At 46.0% G+C, this 17,735-nt stretch overlaps 1 protein-coding gene across 1 annotated transcript in view; it reads left to right on the forward strand.

Moving 5' to 3' along the window:
* Nucleotides 1-17,735, forward strand: part of SHOC1 (shortage in chiasmata 1) — a 1,878,679-nt gene that overhangs the window by 1,392,681 nt on the left and 468,263 nt on the right. The window contains exon 20 of the mRNA XM_078676649.1: nt 9,379-9,563. Within this exon, the coding sequence (XP_078532775.1) occupies nt 9,379-9,563 (185 nt within the window). The remainder of the gene's footprint in view (nt 1-9,378; nt 9,564-17,735) is intronic.

Genomic DNA, 17,735 nt, shown 5'->3' on the forward strand with positions numbered 1-17,735 from the left:
ATATACACCGCACATCCAGACAGTGCAAAGGAGATTCCTCAGTCAAGGAAGAATCAGGACAAAACTCCGGAAAAATCACCTCCTGACTGAGATGAAAAGCCGAAGTAACCTTAGGGATAAAGGAATTCACCAGAACCAAAACCACCTGTTCCGAAAAGACCTTGCAGAATGGATACTTACAGGACAAAGCCCCCAATTCACCCAAGCACCATGCCGAAGTAATGGCCACCGGAAAATACGTTTTACAAGTCGAGAGTTTCAACTCAAGAGGCTCAGAGGGATGACCAGACAGGACATCCAACACAAGCTGCAAATTCCAAGAAGGAAAAGACTGGACAGGGCCTTATCAGCACACCAGGCCAAAAAGGCCCTCCAATGTCTAGCACAGGACAGAAGATCGGAGGACCTACGAAAAGCCTGCAAAGTCACAGCCAAATGTTCAGGAACCCCCAAACCAGCTAAGCCCTGCCGCTCAACTGCCAGGCCATCAAGTGTAACTTCTTCAAGGTGCTCAGGGGAAAGGCCGGAAACAACAAAAGAGATGGAACCACAGGAAGGACCTACTCCTAGTTGCAACATAACCAGGCCAGGAGAGGAAACCAATTCGCCCAAGGCCAATGTAGTGCAATCAACACCACCTGAGCAGGGTCCCTCTGGACCCGAACCTGAAAGGACCGGAGCAGCGGAAAAGGGGGAAGGCATATAGAAGACCCAGAGGAGAGATCAAGTCATCGACTCCCAGAGCCCCGGGACACCGCCCGAGAGAACAAAACAGGCCCACCTTGGCATTTACTGTGTCCACAAACAGGTCCACGACAGGGAGGCCCCACCGACCCACCAACTGGCTGAACAAACTTGGCAGGAGGGAGAAAACCTTTGATGAGGGAATGTCCCTGGTTAAGCGATCGGCCCGCACATTCTCCTCACCCGAATGTTGAGAGCAGACAGACCCAGCACACAGACCTGCGCCCCCTAAAATATGTTGCTGGGTATCAAGTTCAAGAACATGGATCTGGTCCCCCCCTGTTTGTTGACATAGGACTTCACCATCAGATTGTCCGCCTAAACCAACACCCAATGGCCCCTCAGAGAGTCCTGATTTTGAGCCAGGGCCAGCCAAATTGCCCTAACTCCCTCCAGTTCAAAGACCTCCAGGAGTCGTGCAGGGATCAGCACCCCTGAACCTGTTCCGACCCCAGCCAAGCAGCCCACCCGTATTGGCTGGCATCCGAAGTCACCATAAGCGGAGCAGGGGAGCAAGTAAATCCCGGCCAGAAGATGACACCGGCAGAGCCACCAGGAGAGCTCCTCCCATATCTGGACAGTCATTGGCAGTGGAGACAATAGACTCTGAGACCCCAGAAACCAACTCAACAGGATCCAGTTGGACAGGCGAAGAAGGTGAAAACCAGCCCAGGGAACCAGAAACACCACAGAGGCCAAATGCCCCTGTACCCTCGGCCACTCCCTTGCCGGAGGAGCCTCCAGGGACATCAAGGCCAGAACCTGCGACTGAAGAGAGACCAGGTGCCGGCTGGACAGAGTAACTTGGCCGACCAGAGTCTGAAAACGAGCCCGATGAACAACATGTCTTGAGAGGGGGTCAAAGAAGATTTTCCCCAGTTTACCAAAAAACCTGTCCCTGAGAAACCTCCAAGGCCCTCCCGACCTGAGCGAGCAAAAGAACCTCTTCGGCTGCATGCAGTAAGAGGCCGTCCAAATAAGGATGAATGAATACCCCTTTCGCATGAAGGAGAGTGATGAGAGGAGCCAGGACCTTCGTGAAGACCCTGGGAGAGGACATGAGGAAAAAGGGAAGAACGCTAAATTGAAAATGGGCGTCTCCCACTGCGAACCTCAGGAAACTTTGAGAAAAGGCGGCGACAAGGACGTGGGGATAGGCGTTCTCTAGATCCAAGGTGGCCAAAAATTAACCCGTCCGAAACAGTGGAATAATCGCCGAAGGGTCACCATACGAAAGTGAATAGTCACAGCCAAGGAGTTGACCCATTTGAGATACAGAACGGGACAAAAACCGCCAGATACCTTCTATACCAGAAACAGAATGGAATAGGCTCTGGTGCCGATGTCTGCGACTGGAACCCGCAGATGGCCCATTTGACCAGCAAAGTGGAAACCCCTTCCAGCAGAGCCACTATGCGTGGACCAGAGATAGGTGCAGGAGTCATCCGAACACCTGTATCCGGCGATACTTGCCAAAAGTCTTTCACGTAACTATGATTCACAGTGCTCAGGGCCCAGCAATCCGAAACGTCCTGTTGCCACCTCGAAAGAAAATGCCTGAGCCGGCCTCCAACTAGCAGGGAATTGTCCAAACAGTAGTTGTCATGGACCCTTCTTGGCAGAGCCCTTAGGCGTGGAGGCCGCATGCTTGGGAGAAAAAAGGGCCTGAAACCGTTTCCTCCAGAAAGACTGACGAGACTCGCGCTTTGGGGATGACTGAGAGACTCTATTCGAAGGCTTAACAGACAAAGCTGAATCCCCTTTTGTAAGGCAAGGCATGCTTCCACTCCTTGAAAGCCTTAGCAATCATGGCCGGCAAATGATCCCCAAAAAAGAGCTTGGCCATCAAATGGTAATTTCAACAAGGCCGCCTTTTCCCCTGGATCAGCCGTCCAGTGATGAGCCATAGAGAATCTCTTGCCACCACCAAGGCCCCCCTAAACATAGCAGATATTTTAATAACATCAGCAGAAATGTCAGCCAATAGCTTAGCCTACTGCTCCATTGCGGCCAGAAGGTCAGAAAATTCTGAGCCCTCCTAAACAGCCGCCTCCAATTTCTCATAATCCTGAACCAAGGACTGTGCAGAATAAGCAGAGAAAAGGCTAGCCCTCAGTGCTAAGTTTCCCGCTGCAAACGCCTTTTTAAGGCCAGAGTCTACCTTCTTATCTGTAGCACCAGTCGGGGTAAAGTCCTCAGGCTAAATAGCTGTTTTGCCAATCAGAGTGGCCAGGATAGAGTCCAACTTCACACTGTGAGGCAAGGGGTCCTCCCCCTCCAACAGGTAAAGTTTCTGGAGGAAGCGAGAGATCTGTAATTTGTCCACCGCACACCATTCCCTTAGCACCATCTCTTTCACCGGGCCCTGAAAAGGCATGCCCAACCGAGAGGGACTAGTGTACTGAGGAAAAAGACTCCCAGTGTCCTCGCCTAGCTGGAACGGAGGGAACCCCAAATTGTCCCGTACATGAGCCAGAACATCCCACATCTCCCCCCTGGAGAAATACTTTCCGCCAGAGGAGGTAGAAGAACACTCACCATCCAACTGGGATAAATCGCCCACAGGATCCAATGCACAAGGTCTAGATGATCCAGAAGGCACTGGACGAGCCTGCAGAGCTCTAGTCACAGCAATCATGCCCTGCACCTCCTCTTTAGACATGAGCGACACGTCACCCCCTAAAAGGCTCTGGCTTCTAGGGAGCTTTAGGGGAACCGTATATGCATCAGGATATGAAGAGGAGGAACATGACAACAGGTTGTTCCTCTTGAACAACCTCTTGCGACCCATGTTTGGTAAATAATTAAGAAGCCAGCCCCCAGCAACTGTCTATATGGCAGAGAACTAATCCTGCCATCAACCAATAAAAAACCTCCATGGAAACATCACTAAACCGAAAAAAACACAATTTTCCAACAGAAATAAAATACCAGGCATAAACCTGTCCTACCAGGTCTCCTCGACGAGTGTAGACAGGGGCGGAGAGTTTGCCTCGCAACCCTGACCTGGAAACACTGCCCCTTGACCTTGAGGAGAATGGGGAGAGGAAGCATCGCCAGAATGCTGCCGAGGGCCCCACCGTCGCTGAGAACCAGATCGAAGACCCCACAGCACAGCCAAAGGGAGGAAAACCAAAGGTAAGTCTCTCCTAGGGAGACAGAAAAGAAGAGGTGGAGTTGGTGGCGGGCGGAGTTTTTATGGGCTGGTGTGAGTCTAGTGGGAGGCGGGGGCCTCATGTGTTAGGAAGGAAGGCGAGGGAGGGACCGGAGATAATGTATTTCTAAGAAAAATCAAAAGGCAAGATCATCACCCATTTCGCAAGAAGCATTGCTGCAATTGAGGCTATGTACGCTGAAGTGCCATTGATGGGCTTTTGGAGAATAGTCACCTCAAAAGTATGAATATACTAGAAATCTGACGAATTGCGTGGGTAGAATCCTGTGGTCACAACTAACTCTGCCTCTGAAGCATTGAGAATATACAGACACATATACACCCAGCATCGACATTACAACCCCCGTCCACCAAAAACAGAGACAGCATAAAATCATCTCAACACCCTGCCATCCAGCGCAGGGACATAATACAAAAAGTTACAACCACACCACCTCAGGCAATCCTGTCGCTGACCCAATTCAGGAAGCATCTCAAGGCCTGGCTCTTCAACTGAACCTCCATGCCCAGACAGATCAGCCCCCAGCACCTTGAGACCCTCATTGGTGAGTAGCCGGGCTTTACAAACTCCTGATTGATTGACATACAAAATCTCTGCTACACCCCACCTACCTCAGCACTGGAACACCTGCAACCCAGTACAGAGATACCCGTCATCATAATCAAATCACAAATAATACCCATGTACCTTTTACACCAAACATATTTTATGATAGTAATATTTGATGCCAGATGCAAAAAGTGCCAACTCCCCGTCTGCCCAGTATGTTTGCAATACCAGTAGTACGTTTGAGTTCTTTTTTTTGGTACAAAAATGACGATCAAATCTTCGACATGAGAGTCATTTGAGAGCTATCTGACGTCAAAACATAGGTTAGCAGCTATATTTTCGTACCCTCTAGAACAGTCCACTGTAGTACCAATGTCAGGGCCAGACTGGGAACCAAAACCGGCCCTGGCAAAGTGCTCGGCCAGCCCCCCCACCCCCCGGGGGGGAGGGGGTCGAGCGCTTTGCCAGGGCCGCTTTTCAGCCGGTTTTGTTATAGGGCCGTTTTTGCAGCTATGCTGCAAACACGGCTTTGCAACAAAAACGGCCCCCAGGGCCCAAAACCGGCCCCCACCCTTGCGGCCGACCGGGGGATTGCCCGGTGCCCACAATGGCCAGTCCGGGCCTGACCAATGTAGAATGTTCTTTAAATCCCACCTGTCTAATGTTATTAGAATTTGCTATTACGTCTCATTATAATTCTTTATAGAAGTACTAACAAAGCTGTGTAGTGTTCAAATCCTACAACGTCTTGACCAATGTTACTGTCTTAATGTACTCCACTACATTCATGCCAAAATCTTTCAGTAATAATCTCTAACGTCCTCTGTAAGGTTATAGGTAAACCCTAACACGTTTTGCTCACTGTTACTACCCTAATGTGATTTACATTGTACTGTTTTCTACAATCTTCTTGGAATACCTCTCATGCCACTTAATTTATGTGCCGTTATTTAACACTAGCTTACCCGTCGTGCGTTGCTGCGATCTCAGAACAAAGGAAATTCAAGGAAACTTGTTATGATAACATTCAATTTACATTGTGTAATTTTTATTGAAACGTATTCATTTTAATATGGAAAACATTTCAAAGTGTCGTTTTAATTCTATTTATTTATTCGAGTGCTTGTGGATACATAAATGGAAACATTCAGTATTCGAAAGATTATGAGGGCCCTGGGGGCCGATATTTAAAAATGTTTTATGCCAGAAACCTTCGCGGGAGTGTACTCAACAACTTCCCAAAGTTTCATGGTGATCGTATAAATGGTGTAGTAATGCATATGCCAGAAACCTTTGCGGGAGTGTACTCAACAACTTCCCAAAGTTTCATGGCTTACAGTGGCGGCTGGTGACATTTGAAAGTGGTGATGCGTAAAATTATTGTCATACTGAACCGCTGCGAGCGAGCCCGGCGTACCCGTCCCACTTAGGGCAAACATAGCAAACTGGTAGTTTGTGCTGGACTGTTCCCATGAGGAGCAGGTTCAAGACTGATATGCATATGACTAGGTCCACACTAGGATTCCACGGTGAGCAAAAGAGCAATGGATTAAACTCAGCTGTCTTAACTGGGGGTGAGTGGTTGAAAAGTTTCAGCACTCCGTCCATCACCTTGTGTTTATTACAGAAATCACAGCACTTGGTCTCTCTCTCTCATCTTCCCTGACTCGTCTTCTCTCTTCCCTTATCCTTCTAACTCTTCTCTATCTTTCTGTCTTTTTCTTTCTTTATACTCCTCTCCTGCTCTAGCTTCATCTTCTATTCTTTCTCTTTTACACTTCTGTCTCTCCCCTCTGTTCCTCCTTCCTCTTTCGTTCCCTCTCTCTTTCTCCACCTCCCATTATTTACCTGTCTTGCTCTTGCTTACTCTCTCTGCTTGCTCACTCTAGTCTGCCTCTTTCTCCTTTCTTTGTGGTTTGTATTTTCTTTTCCCTCAGTATCTCCTGTCACTCTTTCCATATATTTCTCTCTCCTCCAAGTGCTCACACTTTTTCTCCTCCCCTCTTCCACTACTTTTCTCTCTCTCCCTCCACACGCTCTATTCTCTCCCTTATGTTTCTCTTGTCGCTCTCTCACCCCTCCTGCATTCTCCTCCCACCCCTTAATCAGTACTCAGTCGGCACCTTATCTTCTTGGACACAATACACAGCACCCTTACTCCATAAACTGAAGACCCGGCACTCTCTCAGTGCCTTAAACAACACATGTTTTTGAATTAGTGGTATTTACTATAACAAAAGTATGAAAGGCGGAGTTGGATAACAGCGTGTAATCTGAGACAGTTTAAACGTAGAAGATTCAAAGAGTATTACAAACGTAATGTACATTTGGTAAAGGAATTATGCGGATTCTAATATGAAAACACAATTACAATCTTCATGTGAGCGTTTACAAAGATCGCTTAGCATAATAAACAAAGTGGACTAAATCATGGCTATAGATTTCTGTGCTCAAAGTAAATATGTAAATACGCGGCCTGTATGCCGACAGGTGTGCTGTCCACCTGCTGTAGACAGAACAAAATTGGTTTTGGTATCAACACACCTAGTAGTAGCTGAAGGGGAGATTTTGTAGTAGGCTCCGCCAGTGTTACCTGAGATTGAGAATACACAATAAATAAACGCAAACTGTCTCATATTAACAAAGTAAAACAAGGGTGGAACACTGCTGTGGGCTAACCACACATATTATGTGTGCGTGTGAAGACAAGTGTCACCGCATGTCAAACACACAGAGGCATGAACAAAGGCACACAACGCCCTTCTCATTCGTGTTTGTTACTCGAGCTACTTGCTTAACACAGGTATGGTGTGCACAAAAATCCGAACCGCCTGCAGCATGACACTATCCCTGTTGGTTAACCTAACCTCCACCAAGAGTGGTGAACCCCATCAAAATGTGTGCTTTCCACAGATAACGTCAGGCCACATCATTTCCAGATCGGAATTGCAAGACGTTTTATATGTGCATATACACGACTGACATCCTTTTAGCTCACTGGAAGTAAAAGCAACAGAACTGGTCATTTCAAAGTATCATAACATCCTCCACCAACATATGTTTAAAAGCAGCAGTCAGTTACTTGAGAAGGAGTCGTTAATCCAGTGTCTATAAGGTGGAATGCTATGCATCACAGAACATTACACCAATTGGAATTATAAACACCAGATTGTGGAAACATGTCCGCTCTTTGCCCCTAATTATCAAGTAAAAATCGGCACAGTTTTCATTCGTCTTCGCTTCTACGTGCACACTAGAAGTAGAGACGCCATCTTCTTCATACTAAACCCGAGAGGGCCTTTTATTCGACTCGGTACTGGGGTCAAGGGCAGTCAGAGTTTGTTTGCAAAAACGTAACCCCATCCGGTCATTTTAACCTCAAGCTAAAATGCGCTGGTGGCAGGACGGAGCACTGTACATCATTCGTGAGGGCCCGGGGGTCGGGGGGGAGGGGAGAGGGGGGTACCGGGGAATTAAAGAAAGAAAAATTACCTGAACGCCGCCGGACAGCGCTGCATCTTCTGTTCTGGGACCTTGGCGCCTACAACTGCTGGAGCGGAAACCCCGCCCTCCGTCCTCAGCCAATCCTGACACAGAGCATGGTTGCTTTCTGCCCGCCTGCCCATTAGGAGAGCGAGGTTTCGCTCTTCTAATGGGCATGCGAGCAGGCACAAGTGCGCATGCGTGGGCAAGGCTGAAAAATGTGCCTCCGTCCCCACTCATGCGCAGCTGTGTGCTGCTGTCTGCCCCAGACAATGCCTTATGCCTGTCAGTCAACATGACACAGGACCGCCCACCCCCTTCAGACTCTGAAGGGGGTGGGCGGTCCTGCATCATGCTGACAGGCGTTGTCCCTCGGCGTCTTAGAACTGAAGTAAACTGAGAGTTTACTTCAGTTCAGAGCAGTACGCCGAGGGAGCTGCAGGTGCGGGGGGGCGGGCAACGCCCCAACGCCCCCAATGGACGGGCCGCCATTGATGGCTTACCCGTCGCACGTTGCTGCGATCTCAGAAGAAAGGAAATTCAAGGAAACTTGTTATGATAACATTCAATTTACATTGTGTCATTTTTATTGAAACTTATTCATTTTAATATGGAAAACATTTCAAAGTATTGTTTTAATTCTATTTATTTATTCGAGTGCTTGTGGATACATAAATGGAAAAATTCAGTATTCGAAAGATTATGAGGGTCATGGGGGGCCGATATTTAAAAAAAATGTATGCCAGAAACCTTTGCGGGAGTGTACTCAACAACTTCCCAAAGTTTCATAGCGATGGGATGAGTGGTGTAGTAATGCATATGCCAGAAACCTTCGCAGGAGTGTACTCAACAACTTCCCAAAGGTTCATGGCGATCGGATGAATGGTGTAGTAATGCATAAAGGACAGACAGACAGACAGACATTCATTTTTATATATATAGATAATGCTTTATCTTTTTTATTGTGAGCTGTTTATAGCACTACTTGTTAATCTTTTGGCTACTTCAGGGGTGTTTACGAATTCTCAATGTACAGTTAAATGCACATGGTTCTTAAAAATGCAACGTTGTTGTGTCTAAGCCCTGACAAGTCGAGTGTTTTATTTTTGTACTTAATTTAAAGATGTTCAGTTTATTTATCTCAGAAGCAGGAACGTTTCTGTTTCACCCTTCTGCGATTCAAGGTCATCAACCACTGGTAACACAAAAATGTCAGCAGCCAGCACTTAACTCAATAGCCTTCTTTAACATGCTTCATTCATTCGTCCATGCATCTCTTACAGCTAACCTGCTCTTTGTGGGGGATACTGTGTTATACAGTATGTTTGTAGTAACTCTATGCACAGCATGTTTTTGAGAGCTGGGTTTCATAATATAATTGATGGTATCGAGTTTATGTGTTCTGTGTGCTTTCACTCCCGTGTAGTCTGCAGACAGCTTCTTGCATTATAACAAGCAATCAACATATTGGAGCTAACTTTCCTTGGAAACTTTTCTCGTTGGTGGTGGAATATGATTTTACTGAGAACTCCTGCTGGATTGATGTCTGTAAAAGCCTGGATATTTTTTACATTACTTTTAAAAGCACCCTTCCTGAAACAGCTCTAGAAGGTAAGAGAGCCTCAAAAATCTAAAACATGTAATTTCGTTTTTGTTTATTGCTAGATTGTAACATATGTGAGTGGTAGTGTGTAACTAACTACATGGAAGCAGCATTTACTCTGAAGGCATTTCTTATATTACCGTTCAAAAATCTTTAAACGGGTGGGATTATGTAGTTTTATTTTGATAAGTAAAGAGATGGCACAGGAGATGTAATTGAGCTATAATGCTGGGTCAGACTTAGGAATGAAGTACAGAATTTATCCTTTTCCCACCATGAAGTAAATCAGGATTTCTGACATTTGTGTATGCTTCTAGTGAGAGTTTGAGAAGCACACACTAGAACCTGTATTGTGTGCATTCTATCTATGGCAGAATCTTGTTTTTTATGACAAACATCAATGTTACCTCACCTACAACTGATGAACATCACCCTGGTGTGTAGATATTTCTGCAGTTACAGGTGAAACTGGGTGTTGAAACAGGCATTCTTTAAGGGGGCCGAGCAATGCAAATGGGGCCGTCACTTTTTAGCTATTCAAAAAGGTATGCAGAATTTTCCCCACACTTATTTGCAATTCTACAAGTACACTTATCTGTTCCTCATAAAAGTTGGACAGACAGTGAAGGAGTTAAATATTCACATGAAAAATGTAGAACATGTGAGAAACTAGGGTGACGGCCTGACTCTCTGTTTACATCTTCTCATTCACACTCAACCCACCCAAGCTCTATCCTCACGTTCTCTTCTCCTTTTCCCATATTAGATACTGTAGTGATCACTCGGAGACAAGTGAGTGGTGAAGCACTGCCATTTCAGAGTGTCTAAAGATCTTGCAAGGGCTGGTTTTACAAATAAAATCTTTGGTTTGAAGCGGAAGAAATTCTGTATCCGGTAAGAAACACGTGATCTACATCCACTGGAGTTAAAACCCCAATAATTGCTTCCTTCCTTGCTTGGTTTAGCTGAGTCAGGGTTTTCGTACTTTTCAGTAAAGGTCCATCTGGCAGCGATATACATATTTCTACAACCTCAAAATAGACAGTCAATTTTCCCCTCAAGAATGATAAAAGACAGGAGCCAAGCTGGCGACCGAGATGGCTGCGTAGACACTCGGCTCCGTGAGCCTTCTCACCCCGCGCATACATCCTGGCAACTATCCTGAGCCATAACGGCATATTTAAGTAGGCGAAGGACACCTCTCACTGACCGTTTGCTCCTGAGGCTTTTCCATGCGGCAGGCCCGTGGAAATGTCCCCGACTGTTTTGCGGCCTTCACGGAGCTGAGCCCGGGGTGTCGAGTGTGGAAGGTGGCCGACCGGGACTGCGACAACAGCGGCCTCTGGTGGGGGCGAGGAGCCGGCCGGAGGGCGCCGGAGATCTGATGGGCCAATGACGACAGTGCCGACCCAGTTCATCTTGTGGAGTGCCTTGTGGGATGTGCGGTGAAGCAGGGTCGAAGGGACTGCATGATACTTGGCCCCCCTTCCAGTGTTGTATCCGGACAGGGCCAATGGCTTTTCCAGTAATCGGCGGGCGGCTCCCAGGGAGCGGCGGAGATTTTGTTTAGCCTTTTGGTGATTCTTCGCTGGGACGCCTGCCTTGCCTTTCGAGATCCTCGTGGTGACTCCGGTTGCACCCTGGTGTGGGGCCCGGTCCCGAGGTGAAGTGGAGAAAGACGAGGCCGGATCAGCTAAGATGGCGGACGGCGCCCTCCTCCACAGACCACACCCAGGCAGAGAAGCCGCTGTGAGGGAGAGTCCTGGGGTCTGGAGATACGAGACAGAACCCACGTTCAGAGATATATTGGCTGCGTTAACAACCCTGCATACGACCCTGATCCGGGACGCTCGGGATCTGGGAAGGAGGATGGCCGCCATTGTTGTCCCACCGTTCCAAACGGGCATAGTTCGATTTCATGGAGGCGCCGATGGGCCCCACTCTGCGTCAGTGATGAGTGTTCCAGCTACGCCTAAGATCGTGGAGCCGCTGCGAGACCCGGTTCATGAGATTCCTTTGGACAGATCTGTTGTACATGTGAGTGCCTCGTCGGGGCACTTCTCTGCTCGGCGGCAGGGGAAACAACGTCGGTCTATGGTTTGGGCTGCCCTGGTGGTGCTTCTGCGCTTGCCGGATGGTGTGACTCTCTTTCCCTGGCTGGTGAGATTGTGTTCGGACTGGAGGATGCTTCCGGAGTTGATACTGACATTGACGGATTTCCGCCATTCATACTCGGCTGGGTTCAGGTGGCTGAAGTCCCATGGAATAACAGCGCTGCCTGCTCCGCCCGGATTGTTTGGACCCTCCACTCTGCTCTGTATGCTGGCTGATCAGTGGACGTATGTTGGTACTACTGATAGGAAGGGCCTGGGTTGAGACCGTCTAGTTCATAGTGACACTTATTGTTGGCTGACTGTGATTTGGGGGACACTCGGCGGGTATGTTCTTGCTTGTGTTATCGGTGATTAATGTCTTCCGTGTCTATTCTGATCTTGCTGTTGGGACGTTTATTGTGCGCGGTGGTGGGGGGGGGGGGGTGGGTGGCCAGATCGATGGCCCTTCCCCACGTTTTTCCTCTTTTTCTTTTTTTTCCCTTTTTCTATATTTCGGGTCTCTCATTTAGGGCGACAGGCACGCTGCTGGGGGGGTGGTAGGCCGTGGCCTTCTGCAGGGGTGCTGGGTGGGGGGGTAGGGGGATGGGGTCTGCTAATTTGTCTTTTCTTTGTTTCTATGGCCCTTTGTCTTTCTTTCTTTTTGGTGTTGTCGTTTTCCGTGTCTCCTACAGTATGTCTCGTCTTGAGGGGTGGGGGTACAGCTGCTCCGTAATGTGTTTGTTTTTACATTTATCCTGACTCGGGTGCCTTACCCCCAATGTTTCAGACGTATTAGTGCTATTTGCGGATTTCCTGTTTCATACTTGCTACTGTAGGACCATGTATGACCGTGTGGCATTGATTCTGAGTTTTTCTTTCTTGTAAAATGAACCTTCTCACATCCTGATTCTCGTACAGTGCGTTGAATACAAGTTCTCTCCTGGACACTATTTCGACCCTCATTTTTGGGCTGCTGTATTTTTCTACATTGATTTGCTGTACTTATGACTTTACTAGCGGCCGGCCGAGGTGGTTGTAGGCCCATACTTGTATTTACTTGAAGTGACAATAAAGGTTCTCAAAAAAAAAAGAATGATAAAAGAATTCATGACGGAATGATTCCACTCTTTGCCCCACGGACCAAGCAGCCTTCTTTGTGGGCATTTTTTTTAACCTCTCTGCAAGCCTTTTATTACAAATGCTGTCATGGAAAACTGCATCCTTTTTCCAGTAACTGCTGCCAGGCAAGTTAGAGAGATTAAGGATTTTTCAGCTCAATCACCTTTCATAAAGTTTTCAATATATATGTTCTTTTTATCCACCGACATGACATTTATACAAAAAGGCCCTGCGTCATTTCATTTGAATGAAAAGATTCACTTACCAACTTTCTTCACTCAACTTCTGTGAGATAATGGGGGTATTATATGGTGTGGTTGTGCAACCTCACCATATAGTACACTTGCCAACCCTTTTAGGGCCAGTAGGCTTCATTTGTTAAACCATTAGCTCAACCTTGGGTGCTGTGTCGCTGAGCAGTCAGGCTTACTCAAAGCAACAATTGTAAAGCATTTAAACAGCACCAAAAACACTGGAAGAAGAAATACACCACACTCCAAAGAAATCCTACACCAGTTAATAAAAATAGATTTGTTTTTTTATATATTTTTAGACACCAAATTAAAATAAATCCACTGGATGGTTCGGGAGGTACAGAATTTACAAGGAATAGTAAATCAACACTTTGTACTTAACAGTGAACAAGGACTGGCAAATTCAACGAATTTGACACTTAGAAACGTTATCAAGAAAGACTTTGGTAAGTATCAATGTGGTTACTTTAAGTTACTTTACATGACCAGCTCCAGCAGGTCCTCAGAAACAGTTACCTCAAGAATAAAGCAGTCTTGAGTACAGTCCCAGCGTCAGTAGCTCCTTGCCATTGACTTCTATGGAGTGGTCCTGGTGCAAGGACGCTGAAGATGCTCAAGGATTTTGAAGATTCTTCGGTTGATGGGTCCTTCCTCTGGCTACTCCCTGGTCCACAGAGTTGGTGAGGCGATCTTGGTCACTGGTGTTGATGTCCCTCAAAGTCCTCTCGAGCTATGGAGAAGTCCAGTCGCAACTGGAATACAAGTCGCCGACTACAGTGGTTGCAGCAGTTCCCTTCTTATGGCAGTAAATTGCCTTCTGGGTGCCCAAATTGCACTCTGACGACTCTCACAGGTGGCATCTCATGGGGGAAACCTTTGAGCATCGAGGCCTGATCCCTGGTGCTGCACTGTGGCACAGAGCAGCGATGCAACGATCTGGGCTACCAACTCACCCCAGCAGGCTTCTTCAGCAGTTGTAGCCCTGTGCTGCAAACATGGGACCAGCCAACTGACCCTTAGAATGTGGTACTTTGGCTGGGCTCAGGAGTCAACTTCTCTACAAGTAGTACTCAGCATGCACAGTCCCTTTCTTCTTTGTAGGTTCAGCAGGTGCAGTCCACCTCTGTGCAGCCTCTGTTTACCTGGTCTTTGGTGCAGCACGGCAGTTTTCTTCAGTCCTCTTCTTCAACCCAATGAGATCTAAGTTCTGGGTGCCAGGAGTGTCCTTGTTATGCCCAGAAAAGGCCCTCAGGGGAGATCGTGGTCACTAGCCAATGGGCTACCAGGTTCGTCCCACCTGCTGACAACTTCCCTGCAATGGCTCGTGCATTAGAGCACTGAGGGCTCTGCCCTTCTAATAGATAAGCTCTATTTATACTTTTTTCTCTTTTTAAAGTTCAATATACCTGGGTCGGACTGCCTGATTTGAGGTTCGGATGTGGGCCCGGCAGACAGAACTGGCAATTCGATACTGTGCATGTGCGCATGCACAGATTGTAGACACCATTACACAGGGCTTACGTTTAGCAACCCTTTATTCCAATAAAAGAGAGGCGGCTCTGTAGTAGAGCATGACGCTGATGTAATAAGGCTTGTCCAGGCGCTGCCGGCTGCAGCTCTGCGCCATACGTCTCAAGTGCTCCACCCCGCATTCAACAGATTCCTCCAGTCTGCCTTCAGTGCTTATTTCAATGCAGTCTTCCTGATAATTAGCATATTAAACTATCTTTCAGTCAAGCAACAATTGGAAGTTCTTTTCATCAAACTCAGCCGTATCGTCAAAGGCAATGGATAGTCTTCTTATATGTGTCTTTCTTAATTTTTATTCCAGCTGCTGCAAGGCCCTATCGATTGACTACACGCACACAACAGCGCTATACCAGATACACATTTCTTAGTTTTGGCAGAGCTTTGGGATCATACAAATAGCAGCAACTTTTGCTTAGTTCAATCCATGAGTTGCCAGTATTATAAATATAAATACCGCTCGGGTTTAACAGATTTCACCTTCATTCATCTGTCGAATAATTTCAAATATGTTGTTTAATCCATAAATCTGTCTGTGAAGCAGCTGCAAGAATTCACAAGGTTCGTTAACCATTAGCTTGCTTTAATATTTTCACCGTTTCTACCTACTCTACAATCGAGAATGCAGATGGGAAACCACTTTAGCACTGCAGAGTAGTCAATGTTCTGAATACTTCACACTTCACACTCCAAATTTGAGAAAGTTCCTGCAATGTTACCTTTAAAATCATATCCCTTTCGAGGACATAGGCAAAGTGTGGATGTTGATTTAATTGAAGATAATTAAGGAAGCTAGTCAATAAAGCATACACTTTACAAGCGAGCCAACTTTGTCTCATTCACGCTTGCATTCCGTCTCTACACTCTACATGAGAAATGTGAAATGTTCATTATACATCAGTTGGTGAGGTGATTAAAGATTGTCTTGATAGATGAACGGCTATGACCTTTATTAAACAAAGCCCATTCTCCACTTGCACTACTACTGCTACTACTTTCCATTTTGTGTCATAATGTATTGCATCGGGAGATAGTATTTACTATTGCAAATACGCACTGCTTCAACGGCGAACTCAGAAGCATCAGAATATTTAATGAGTACCTCTCCTGAATTGCCTTTTAGACCGATAGTTTTTCATTTAGTTTATTTGGGAAATGTGTAGTTAAATGCACTACAATGCTTTTTAAAAGTGCTACTTGGTGGTCTTTCTAACTCCCTTCAGGAATTTTGGCAATACCCGCAATACCTGTGTGTTATTGTCCCACTATATTAAAAATTCACCAGCCGCCACTGCAACTTCCTTTGCAGTGTGACGTCTCACTATCCCAGCAGTCTCTATTCTGCCCACTCTCAAGATGGCAGAACCCCTCCGTTAGTCTCTAGAGCAATAGATCACCTCTGGGATATAGCTAGCTCTGGGCTACCCACACACATGGAAAAACCTTTTTGGCAACTGGCTTCTCTTCTGTGTCTCTGCTGCCAGCCTGTCTACCCAGATAATAGAGCAGCTCCTCCCATGTGTGCTCACCATTTGCCCTTCAAAGGAGGCACCTCCTGTGGAGCTCGCCTTTTGGGCTAACACCCCGTTTTGCTTTCTGCTTGGGAGAGGTAACATCTCCTCCAATGACAGGCTTCTATTTGATCCTCTCCTGGAAGTTGTTCATGCATCTCCCCAGGAGGGCAAAATGCTGTCTGTGAGGACGTGTTTGTGTGCAACTGTAACTGGGCACTGGAAACCTTGAGCAACCAAAGTAGCAACTTCTAAAGCTGCACTGTGCCCACCGGTGACATTAAATTCGATTTAACCATTACATCAGATTTAATGCACTGATTCTTTTGATTCCTTACAGTACCAACTTTACTAGCCTCATTCAGAAGTTAGCAAGGTTATGATGTGAGCCTGCAACTCTGTACTTGCCATTGGGGCTACTAGCCTTTCTACAGTAAAAATAAGAATTTAGAGTTTTTACTGCTGAAACATGTAAAAGTACATGTTCCACCATTTAATATTCAGCACCCAGTCTTAGAGCTCATCAGGCCTACCTTAGGGGTAACAATATATTTAAAAGGAAGGTCTGGGCTTTGCCAAGGTAATGGCAAAGTCGAATTAGCAGGTTTTTTTTGTGTTGAAAGTTTTTAGATGAAAATACAGAAATACGTACATATATAAATAGATTATAAAATAAGATATGAAAATGATTTAATTATACATAGAATATAATGGATGTGGAAAAGCAAAAATAGCAAGTATTCTATAAGCTATAAAGCAAAAATAGCAGAAAAGAAGAAAGCGAAAGAATGAAAGGAAAAGAGAAAAGAAAAGAAAAGGAAAAAGAACAAAGAACAAGGAATCCCAGAGTAAAAAGAGAAAGGAGAAAAGGAGATGAGACCAAGACAAATGAAAAGGATTAAGAAGCAGAAAAACCCAGGAAGAGTACACAAACGCAAAATAAAAATAATTAAGGAGGGATAACAGATGTTGGCGAGGAAGGAATGGAGACAGAGTCACTATCCACCGTGGCTTCTATAAATGGGGACCATGTTTGAAGAAAAACGAAAAGCCTGATCTTGCAAATTATAAATTACACGTTCATAAGAGGCTGTTTGTACCATAGCCACCAGCCACTCTTCCTGAGAAGGAGATAAGGAGGACTTCCAATGACGTTATATACAGATTTTGGCCGTAGCCAAAGCAGTATGAAGAAGACGAGTCTGTGGTTTAGACAATGTTGGAAGACCTCGAAAATCATGTAAAATAATATTTGCAGAAGTAAAGGGTAATGGTAATGACATAATAGATGCCAAAGTCTTTCTTACAAAAAGCCGAAATGATCTAGTACGTGGGCATTCACAAATAATGTGTGTAATATCACAGCCAGAAGCAGAACATCTCCAGCACAAAGAGTGTGTTATTAATTTAGCATGATGTAGTTTAGATGGAGACCAGTGCCATTCATAAATGATTTTGAAAATGCAAAATTTGAGACGAGCCTCTCGGACACCTTTATATAAACCTTCCACAATTTGATCCCATTGAGTAATGGAATATGTAACTGAGAAGCAAGATTGCCATTTTAGTTGATGAGCTTTCGAGAGGGGTTGCGAAAAAAGAGGATGCAGGAAAGTTTTATAGAGACCAGAAGTCACACCTTTAAAATTTCCCCACAAATGTAAATAAGACAAAAT

Source organism: Lissotriton helveticus, chromosome 2_1 (assembly GCF_964261635.1).
Source record: "Lissotriton helveticus chromosome 2_1, aLisHel1.1, whole genome shotgun sequence".
Classification (NCBI taxonomy): Eukaryota; Metazoa; Chordata; class Amphibia; order Caudata; family Salamandridae; genus Lissotriton; species Lissotriton helveticus.